General features: G+C 37.2%; 1 protein-coding gene across 1 annotated transcript; it reads right to left on the bottom strand.

The window, feature by feature from the left end:
- Positions 1-1,584: 1,584 nt before the first annotated feature.
- On the bottom strand, positions 1,585-11,226 carry LOC121726116 (protein Fer3-like). The gene is made up of 4 exons (XM_042113349.1): positions 11,176-11,226; positions 4,368-4,461; positions 3,281-3,444; positions 1,585-1,755 (listed from the first exon to the last, which is right to left on the bottom strand). Exons 1-4 carry the CDS (start codon positions 11,218-11,220, stop codon positions 1,585-1,587), a joined length of 474 nt encoding a protein of 157 aa, XP_041969283.1. The 5' UTR covers positions 11,221-11,226.
- Between the last annotated feature and the right edge of the window lie 503 nt (positions 11,227-11,729).

Consider the following 11,729-nt stretch of genomic DNA (forward strand, 5'->3'; position numbering starts at 1 on the left):
CTGGTGACCCCTTAACACAGGGCAACCTAGTAAGGGCACCAGTCTCCTACTATAATTTTTAACTAAGCATCATAATGATTGTATATGTGTTTTTTGTATTGTGGGAGAAATTAATAAAGATTTTTGATTTTTTGATTGATTTATTTATTTCGAGAATACCCTTTAAAAACTTTTTCTTGTCCACATTTACAAATATTATAAGCTGTGAATAAATATACAGCTGCAGCTGTTAGCGACTCAACATCCATTTTGAATCCGTCCGCACATTGGCGCAATCCAAAGCATACTGAACGACCTTCCTATGTGTGGATTACTCACAAACGCCGCTGCAAGCGCACCGCCAACGCGTCTGCCAACGCGTTGGCCGACGCGTTCGTCTATATGGGGAGACGGCTTTATGCAGAGATTTATAGCGCGCGCTATTCGTTGCGAAAAACTAGCGCGCTATTTTTATCAGCTATACGTTATATTAACCACCACTAGTCTGGAATTCCTCTTAATTAAATCATTTGTAGCGCTTCACATGTTTGAGTAAAATAAAAAATGTTCAAACTTTTCAGATTTTATTACGGAATAAACTTCATTAACTACATTTAGAAGTAAGCTTCTAAAATATTATGTTTGTTACATTGCATGGAAGACTTTTATCGTTATGACTAGAATAAATATCACTAACCTTAACAATACGATTATAAGATTATGGAAAATATTGCATTTAGCAAAAAGGTTGCAATATAATGGCCACTTCACATTATTCTAATCCAGTAATCTCCTCTAATCCAGGAATAAGAATAATGTAAACGGGTGCATTCCAGTGCCCGTTTACATTACGAGTATTCCGGTAGTAAATGGAATAACGTAAACCCGCTATAACTTTTATTGAATTTTAATTCGAAAGCGTTCACATGGGGTCTTATAAACGATGAGTTATGATATCGCATATAACTATGTAAGTATAAAATATTCTTTTTACTGACGGGCGACGGCACACAAAAAATACGGTGCCCTACACCAGAATGAAGACCTTCTAAAATAATGAAAAATGAACGCTTCCAAATACTATAGTGTGTTAGCGTAAACACCGTTATCCTTGAAACCATCAAATGAGCCCGTCAAAAAAATGCCGTCTTCATACCCATACGGATGCCCGGATAGGCAATTTGTATGAAGACAGATATTTTGAGTTCCCAGCATTGTTCTCATAGAAAAAGTTTTTCATTTTGACGGGCTCATTTGATGGTTTCAAGGATAACAGTGTTTACACTAACATCTTGTATATTGTAGAATGTAGACTATGGAATCAACGATTCTCAAAAACACATTCCTACGCAGCTCTGGTGGAAAAGCAGCGTTAGGCCGTTATCATACTATCGGTTGACGAGCGGCTTTAAGGTGGAGCGGGCTCTCAGCAAATACGTTGCATAAACGTTGCGGAAGCGCAACTCATTGCGTGTTTGCAACGAGTTTACAAAGCACAGAATGTTATTATGTCGTTGCACGTCCGCGATATTGCCGCGGGCCTGTCAAGTCCGCCACTCTACAACAAAAGGGCATTAGGACTGGTTGACTTGCGACAACTGACCTCTAAGTGCACCAGGGCACGTCGGCCTCGAAGGCATGTCGCGAAGGGTGCAGGTGCGCGTGGTGCGGCTGCGGCGACCCGTGCAGCAGCTCGCACATGAAGCTGATGTACGTGATCGCCAGACGCAGCGTCTCGATGCGGGAGAGACGCTTCTCGTACGCGAACGTTGGCACCTAGACATTGAGATGAAGTTGAGATTAACGTTTTTAGATAAAATTAACTGTCCCGGCAAACGTTGTTTTGCCATAAAATGATTTTCCTTGTTTTCCTGCTTTTCTCTTGAAGTTTTTTCTGATTTTTTTTATAGACCTCACGGAGCCCGAAACCTTTCCAACAAATGCAAAACCGTGGAAATCGGTTCGTGCGTTCTGGAGTTATAGCGTCAGGAAGGAAAACCCGACTTATTTTTATATTATATTAGATTTTGGTACCATCGAAGAAAATGATTCATAGGCAATTGACAGAGTACAGACCTACGTCTTTTGGTCCGATTATGTCAATTCAATGCTAGTATGTGAAAATAGTAGCGCTGAAAGGAAAGAATTTGCCCTGTTGATATTTTGCGATTTGTATGAGTAAGCGCTGGGGAGCGCGGGCATGAATTTGCTGTCGGTTGGGTTAAGACCATAAAGTTAATATACCTAGCAGAATAGAGCAACAATCTCGAGCTGTCAAACGATACCAAAATTGGTTTTCATCTGTGTGAAAAATATGTGTACGTATACACTTACACAAGCTTGATTGAACATGAATTCTATGAGATTAAATTGTCAACGTGCGGCACGTGCCGACTGGACGTCAAAAAAAGAGTGCTGCTGTCATGTATCACACGTCTCTTTTTAGCACGCAGTGTTACTGATAGTGACATCTCTCTTGCCTTTGTTTCCCTATTCCGCTAGGTATATTAACTTTATGGTTAAGACATAACGGGACCAAATTACTTAGATCCGCCATCTACCTATGAATCAACTTCTTTGATCTTCTTTGTATCACGGGGAAACGAAGTCAGTAATTGAGTCAGTCATACAGAAACGAGACTTGATAACGAGAGAGAGACCAAATTTTTTTTAGTTTTGTATGGGCCAGCGTCCGTCACGAGTTTTTCCATGCAAAAGTGAAAAAAAAAATTGGTATTTCAGCGCTGCTACTTTCACAGTGAACTCTCTACAAGGAACACGTACACACCCTAAAGTATTATCACTTAGTTTTGTTACACGCTGTATATCTTTATTATAGAACACGGAGGCGTATGGAACGCCTCCGATGGTCTAGTGGTTAAGAGCGTGGCTCTCGACTCGGAGGTCGTGGGCTCGTGGGTTCGATTACCGCGTTGGAAACATGTTATTTCCAAATTTGGTTAAGACAATACAGGCTGATCACCTGATTGTCTGACAAGTAGGTAAGATGATCCATGGGTCGGATGGGCATGTAAAAAGTCGGTCCTGCGCCTGACCTCTCGCCAGTCGTGTCGGTCTTCCGTCCCACTGGGTTATGAGAGTGAAGGAATAGAGAGTGCTCTTTTGTACTGCGCACACACTTGAGCACCATAAAATTACTCCTGCTTAGCTGGCCTGGTTTCAATGAAACTGGCCACCGTCACCGAAATCGGTGTGGGGAGTATTATTATTATTATCTTTTAAATTACGTTTTTTTTTTCAATGATGACAATAATTTATTGACTGTGTTAGTATAAATTACCTTCCGTCTCAGCTTGTCGAAGGCTTCGTTGAGGTTGAACATACGTCGCCGCTCGCGGATGTTGGCGGCGCGGCGCTGCGCGACGGACGCGACGCGGCGGCGCGGCTTCTTGCCGCCCGGCGTCGAGCGCGCCGACCCGCGCCCGCACCCCGCCGCCGACCACACTGCACAAGAACAGCTTATGGTCACATATACATTATACATACTTATAATAATATAATATAACAGCTGATATTAGCGTCTACACACTACACGAACTCTTTATTACGTCCTCATTTCCATGTTCATAAAGCTTTAAGAGAGTATGAAGTATTCCTGCCTAACGTTGAATTTAGTATAGTGCAATGGCGCGGCAAAAAAAAATATTTATACTAAATAATATCTTATATATTAGGCTAAAGTCTAAAGTGCTACAACTAACGCCTCGTACGTAACGTAGGCCGTAGCGCTACGCCAGTAGCTACGGCGTAGTCTGCCGCTACGCAAACGGTACACTATGGTCTACGACCGTAAAATTAACACATACGTGGGAGAGCCATGCTTCGGCACGAATGGGCCGGCTCGACCGGAGAAATACCACGTTCTCACAGAAAACCGGCGTGAAACAGCGCTTGCGCTGTGTTTCGCCGAGTGAGTGAGTTTACCTGAGGCCCAATTCCCTTCCCTATACTCCCCTATTCCCTTCCTTTCCCATCCCTACCCTCCCCTATTACCCTATTCCCTCTTAAAAGGCCGGCAACGCACCTGCAGCTCTTCTGATGCTGCGAGTGTCCATGGGCGACGGAAGTTGCTTTCCATCAGGTGACCCGTTTGCTCGTTTGCCCCCTTCATTCATTAAAAAAAAATCCGTAGCATTCGTAGCAATTTTGTAAAAATATAAGTATTTAGATTTCTAGATTTTCCTAGGCTCTTTGTAACGTTCATATACGATACACATAGTGCATATTTAAAACTGACATGGTAGTAGAAATAAACACTAAGAAATTAGAATTTTTAAAATTATTCGCAAGCTGGATTTTGATAACTAAAACGTAATTAATAGTACAAGTCACTCCATTATTTGCACTTTATGTTGTAAGTGGCTCACCGAGGTCGGCGGGTGGGAACGCCAGGATGTCGGGGTAGGGCACGGGCGCGGGCGGCGCGTCCCACAGCGCCCCGTACGCAGACACCTCACTGCCCTGTAACACAACAATATCGTCTAACACAATCGAAGTAGAGAAATAATAATAATAATAATAATCTTTATTGATGATAACAATATTATAGGTACATTGTTTACATTGTTGACAGTAATTATTGTTAACTTAACTTTAATATAAACAATTTTATGGTACTAAGTACCTAAACTAGGTCACATGACCTGTTCTTATAGGTACTTAACTTTAGTCATGTTAGTGCTCGAATATTGTGTTGTCTGTCTGTGTGTCGTGTATGGAAAATATGATCCTAGCCCTACGAGTAATCTTGGGATGGTAACTGCTTCCTATAGAATCCAGTTCCGCTAGGGGGTATGAATTATTGTGTATGGGTGTAACCCTGTGTAGCCCTAGCCCTACGATATCTCATATCTTGGGATGGAAGCTTCTCCTCTCGAAGAAGCTCCACTAGGGGTTGAGTTGTGTAATGGGTTGTGTGTCTGTTAATTTTTGTGTGTTACTTTATATTTTAAGGATTTGTTCGAGTGGCTGGTAAAATTAACAGGCAAGTGTCAGTAGATTTTCTGTTGTAGTGTAGTCCATGGATAATAACCAATCATGTATAGTTGTTTTACATTGATGTTTGTTTTTATGTAGTATGTTTAGTTTTTTATTTATTCTGTTATACAAAAAGGGACCAGCAAAAGGTTGGAATCTAGTTGAAAATTTTGTTTTAAATTTGGGAACATCGAAAGGTTTGGGGGTGCGTCTGTTGGTAAGAGTGACTACTTCTTGATCTATTAGGGGGTGTTGTTTCAGTGCAATATGTAGATAGTATAATTGACGTACGGTAAGAAGTTTTGAATCATTGTAAAGTTTAAAGGTAGGATGTCTGTAGGGAAGGCAATACATTACTTTAAGCAAAGCTCTCTGAGCCCTTTCAAGTGTTAGTAGATTCGTTTTGTGACCTCCCCCCCATACGTTTATACAGTATGTTAATAACGGTTTACATAGGGTATTATAGATAATTTTTAATAAGTGTTGACTAGCCGCATGCCTTATGTTTCTAAATATAACTATCAATTTGCGAATTCTTTGTGATAAATCATTAATGTGTGGAGTGAAGGTAAGAAGGGAGTCCAGTTTGATGCCCAAGTATTTTATATTGGTCACTCTTTCCAATGTTTGGCAGCCACAGTTTATATCTAGTTTTGTGTCACAGTTATTTTTATGAACTACAAGAGTGTGTGTTGATAGTGATGGCTGTGTTTTATTAGTTATAGAAAATGTAATAAATTTTGTTTTATCAGCATTCATTGTTAAAAGGTTAACAGAAAGTTGTTCTTGAATAGAATTAAATCCGATTTGAGCTTGTGTGAAGGTATCCTCCCAAGTACATCCACTGAATATTATAGCTGCATCATCTGCAAATGCCACTATTTTGCCATTAGGAAAGTGAGTATTTATTATATCATTAATGTACACCAGAAATAGAGTGGGTCCTAACACACTTCCCTGTGGCACTCCATATTCAATGGAAATAGGGTCACTTATAACACCTAAGATCCTAACTGACTGTTGCCGGTCAGTCAGATAGCTTTGGAACAGTTTGAGTTGTTCATTACGAATTCCATATGATTCTAATTTGTTAAGTAGTAAAGATATAGACACGGTGTCAAAAGCCTTCGCTAAATCTAGGAATATTGCTAAGCACTTACGGCCGGCATCTAGTTCATTAGAGATAAAGTTTGTGAGTTCTGACACCGCATCATTTGTCGATTTACCAGTCCTAAAACCAAATTGGTTAGGAGAGAGCAAGTTGTTATGTTCAAGATAGTTAATAAGCCTTTTGTTGATTAATTTTTCTAATATCTTCGATAAGCAATTTAGCAAGGATATAGGACGATAATTTGATAACATTTTACTGTCTCCACCTTTGTATAGCGGTATAGTAATTGATTGCTTAAGTTTCTTAGGAAAGGTCGAGGTAGCAAAAGAGAGATTGCATATATGTGTAACCAAAGGTGCAAGGGTAGGAATATTAGATTTTATTATTTTATTAGATATATTGTCCCATCCTGGTGAACTATTGATTTTTAGTGATTTAATTGTAGATATGATCTCATTTAAATTTGTGTCTAATAGAACAAATGAGTTTTGCGAGTGAGTTTTTATTTGAGGCATGAGATTAGTCGGTTGCTGTATAATTTTTTGAGCCAAATTTTTGCCTAGAGTGCTGAAATAATTATTAAATCTGTTTGCAATCTCTTTCGGGTCATTCAATTCATTAGTATTATAATAATTATTATTTGTGTCTTTAGATTTCTTATATTGAGTTATTTTATTAATCACTTGCCAAGTTTCTTTCATATTAGTTGAGTAAGCTTTATCAAGTTCTTTTTTTTCATATTCTTGTTTAACTCTCTTTAAAATTTTACTGAAGAAATTTAGATATCTAATATAAATAGTTTTAATTGTTTCATTATTAGGTGATTTTTTTAAATCTAGGTGCAGTTTATCCTTATGTCGTACACATCTGAGGAGTCCAGGGGTCATCCATGGTTGATGTAAGTTTTTACGTTTTGATATAGTTTTAAGTGTCGTGTTTCTATGTATTATAGCGCATAAGTACTCAATGAAATAATCAGTTGCAACGTCTGGATCCCTAGCCTCTAAGATATTGCGTGTGTCCCACTGTTTTATATCCTCTTCTATTTGTTTATAGTTAATTTTTCGTAATGTAGTTCTATTATTGTTTTTGTTCCTGATTTTATCTTGATTTAAAGAAAATAAAATTGTGTTGTGATCTGTGATACTGGTATTTATAATATATGTTTGAGGAGAGTACTGAGTTTTGATAAGTACATGATCTAGGCAGGCGTTATTTCTCGTCGGTAGACAATGAGCTGGAGAGAGGCCACAGGTTGAAATAATATTTAAATACTCAGAGGTTTGTTTAGTATTTTCTCTAATATTTATGTTAATATCTCCAGCTAGTATTATATTCGAGTATGTTGACAGTGTATTTAGTATTTGTTCTAAAGAGCTAAGGAAATTATCAATTTTTTGGTAAGAGGGTGGCCTATAAACAGATACTACAGCTGTGTTCCTATTTAATGTAGTAACTAGGCAGTTAGCTTCGAAAAAATCTGGTTCATATGTATTAGTTATTAAGTTGCTATTTATGTATAATACGATGCCATCATTTTGGTTATGGAACCTACTTGTACAATGTGAGGTATATGCATCTAATTTCGGTATTGCTGGGTTACTAGAAAGCCAACATTCGGTGAGTATTATAATGTCCGGTAATATATTTAATCTTGAAAGTAGCAAATTGAATTCATTAAAATTGTGTGCTATACTTCTGATGTTTTGTGTCATAATACTTAGTTTACGATTAATGTACCCAACCTTTATTTTAATGCTCTCTGGATCACACAAGACGGAATTAAAGACTGAAGATGTGTCTATAGTGTTAATAATGTCTTTAATAGAATTCATTTTTATAAATTATGATAATTTGTTTTAGGAATAAGTATGTAAAAGAAAGGCAAAATGTATTTAGATATTACTTCCCAACCTATATAATATATTTTGCCTGCCTGTTTGCCTGTATCCTTACGATTAAATAAAAAGTTTATTTTGATTTTAGAAAACACTCTTTGAGTAACCAATATTATTTCAGTATTATAATTTAATATAGAAAGTAAATGGCAGCGTAAGCATTTATGTATCAATGTACAAGGTTTTATAATGTAAAAAAATATTATTATGTAGTAGAATTCATTATAAATTGGGGTAAAAACTTCTTTTATTTTAGGGATAAAGCTGAAACGCAAAGTATGTCTCATATAAGTAAATATACTATTTTTATTTGTATATTGATGTGCATATTGTGTAAAGGATTTCTGTGTACAATGTAGATATTTATTTGAACAAGTTATAAGATTGTTTATTGCTTGCTTAGCAAAATATCTTAGGGTAATAATTGTCATATCAATAAATTTCAGGTGGATAACAGAGTATATTATTGTGTTAATCATAGTACAACGGTTATTGATTGTTGATCTTGTTTGAGTTATAGTAAGATTATTTTGTGTGTCTAAGGAAACTGGAAAGAATAGGTACTTATAGTTTGATTGTAACCTAGTATTAATTTTAGTACTCAACTTGTAATGTATGTTACATTCTATTATAAGAAACAAAATAAAATGAGAGGGCGAGAATTGATGTTTAAGGTAAGTAGTTAATGGTTTGTATGAAACAATACAATGTAAAACATAACCTATGCTAAGAGAATTTAGATACAGTTTATACATTTTTGTGCAATACAGAATAATTAGTAGCAGTATCAAAAGGAAACGCGTTACATTTTTAGATAAACACTTAAACAAAAACAGTCAATTTTGTGATACTTCAGTTTTGGGAATGTCTTCCTCAGAATTAATTTTTATTACTTTCGAGCCCTCCTTTTCTCTCATATAGACAATTCCATTTGTAGTCCAGCAAAAACGATAATTGTTTGCTGCAGCAAAATCCCTTGCTTTACGGAATAACTTTTTCGTGTTAAACGTGAGTGATTCTGAGATATATATTCTTTGTTCCGGGCCATCGAGTAATAACTCTTTCGTGTTGAGTTTTTTTGTAGAGTGCTGGCCGTTATATGCTTTAAATCCAGTTAGTAGCATGGTTTTACTCGTTGCATCAACAAAATCTATAACAATAGGTTTATTTTTCTCCAATTTTGTGTTTATTCTGTGTAGGGATTTGATTTTTACTTCGTCTATTTCTATTCCAATCTTAGTGCAAATATTCTGGAATGTTTTGTGTAGTTCTTGATGTGTTTCCTTGGTAGAAATTTTGGGAATGTTTCGAATTTCCACTTCATTTATTTTCATCTTTCTTTCTAACAGTTCAATTTTATTTTCCAAAATATTAGTGTATTTTTCGGAATCCTTTTGTTTGTTTTTAAGAAGATCAATCTCGGCACGCATCTCGTCATATTTCTGACTAAGAAAACTCAAGGATAGTGAAATTTCCTCATTTTGCTCTTTGATAGTCGATACAGTACTTTGCAGTGTCAATAGTTTATTATTTTGGTCTTTAGCAAACTCATCAAACATGCTTTTCATTTCGTGTATAAAAGAGCGCATTGACGTTTCCTCCTCTGACATATATTTGCGCTTGCCACGAGTAGTTATGGAGTCCAGCGCCGAGTCCGATCCCGTATGGTGTTGCAGATTGGATTCAGGTAAGGTGAGGGAGAATGAGCTGGCGGACGATTTCGCTTTAGGCGGTGATCGTTTGACTGACATCTCGATTACTTTTCTGGGTGTTTATTGTTGTGAAGCTGGTATCACTATATTAGACAAATGTCAGTGTCAAATGTCCAATCCAAATGTCACTTTCACTAATTACAAAAATTATTGAGGGTACAAAAATATTACTTTTATAATTGAGTATTTATGCCACTATTTCATTACGAGTTTTTGACGAATTCCACTGTTTTTCCGCGTGAATAACACTATCACAGCTCAAGAGGACATTGATTTTATCAAATCACACTATACTTTAGTTCGTAACTGCTGTTTGAACTCACGAAAGTTAATTAAAATCGGGAGCGTGACTACACTTTGACAGACGTTGACGTGAAAAAATAATAGTTTTAAGTGAAATGATAATAGTTTTAAAAAAGACGGGTTGCACTCCGGGAGTGCCGACAGAAGTGAAAACTTGATTATTAACGTTGTGCATTATTTTTTTTAACCCATTTTTTATGAAAATCGATTTTTTTAATTAATTGAAACCCTTACGATTTTTTTAACCCGTTTTTTATGAAAATCGATTTTTAATTAATCGAAACCCTTACAATCGATTAAAAAATATCGACAATCGAAAAAAAACAATCGATTGTTCGATTAATCGATTTCGATGTTACAACACTACTCTCCAACCGTCTTACGGTTTTTCGATCAGCACGAGAATCAACGCCGCTAAAGAAGTTTTCACTTAAAAAAACACGCTTTTTCTTTTATAGGAATTATTTGAATAATTTTTTTATACGTATGCAAAGTTTCGAATTAATTAGACTGATCGGTAAAAAAAACTGGAGATAAGTAAAAATCGTGCTCAAAGATTCCGTTACATACATACAGCCCAAGCTTATAAAAGCTTTTAAAGCGTGTTAAATACTGTGGCGGTACCCAGAAATCACAATTAGCGCCAGATGCATCGCGCTATCAAAGTTTCTGAGAACTGCAAGATATGTTTTGCAACGTCTGAATGAAGTCAGTGGGCTTCGACCTGGCCGAGCATGCTGCAGAATCTCGCTCGGTGAAAGATCCTTCTTTGAGGCACCCGAGCATACCCCACAATACAATACCCTAATACGATATTATAAATAATATACGGTAGATTGAATATCAGACTCTGTTTGTATGTGACGTCAGAAACGAAGAGAACTTTAGTGAGCAGAATATTGGAGTACAACGCGCTCCTTAAATCATCTTGAATCTGATTTTAGGACACATTATAGAGACTTTACTGTGAAAGTAGCAGCGCTGAAATACCAAATTTTTTTCACTTTTGTATGGGCAAGCGCAATCACGAGTTTCCCCTACAAAATATTTTAAAAAATGGTCTTTCAGCGCTAATTTCACAGTTAACTCTATAAAAGGGAAACATACACAAAGTATCATTTAGTTTTGTTACACCCTGTATATTTGAATGGTCCGGGGTTCTCATGTTACGTACCGAGGAGCTGGTCCAGACGTGCGGCGTCTCGCTGCCGTAGGACATCAGCGGGAAATGAATCTTGAGTCCTGTTGTTTACTCCGACGGACGAAACCACGCGCGTGACGTTCACCGCGCACCGATTACCAGACAATTCTAAATCATGTTACAGATTTCCGAAATAGGTTTTATTAAAAGAGGACCCCCATTCAAACATAGATCTTACATTCATAAATTTACAGATAATTTTCAATTGACGAGGCAAAATCAACCCCTGAGAGTACAGTCAACAGATTTCGGCTCTCCGATTGGCCGGCGAGGGGTCACGTTGAGGTAGCGGATCCCGATTGGCTACAGCAGGTGCAGGGGGCGGGGCTTCCGAAATTACAGCCGATCGAAATGATACATCGCTACTGTATTATGCTTCAGGGGACCTTCATGATAATTTTAAGTGAAACAGGAATTTCCAAAAACCTTATCCACACAAGTATAGGTATGAGTTTATCAGTGTTACTCTCTGCTACCTCTACTTCTCTCTTGTCTTCCGCTTAACGCAAAACAGATTCACTATAGTC

The sequence above is a fragment of the Aricia agestis genome, chromosome 4 (assembly GCF_905147365.1).
Source record: "Aricia agestis chromosome 4, ilAriAges1.1, whole genome shotgun sequence".
In the NCBI taxonomy this organism is placed as follows: Eukaryota; Metazoa; Arthropoda; class Insecta; order Lepidoptera; family Lycaenidae; genus Aricia; species Aricia agestis.

What these genes read in the sequence shown, in the direction of transcription:
- LOC121726116 (XM_042113349.1), bottom strand. Translation starts at nt 11,220, where the DNA reads ATGTCCTACGGCAGCGAGACGCCGCACGTCTGGACCAGCTCCTCG. An exon ending in ACGTCTGGACCAGCTCCTCG is followed by an intron (nt 4,462 to 11,175) that starts GTACGTAACATG and finishes GTTGTGTTACAG; the next exon opens with GGCAGTGAGGTGTCTGCGTA. An exon ending in TCGACAAGCTGAGACGGAAG is followed by an intron (nt 1,756 to 3,280) that starts GTAATTTATACT and finishes CTCAATGTCTAG; the next exon opens with GTGCCAACGTTCGCGTACGA.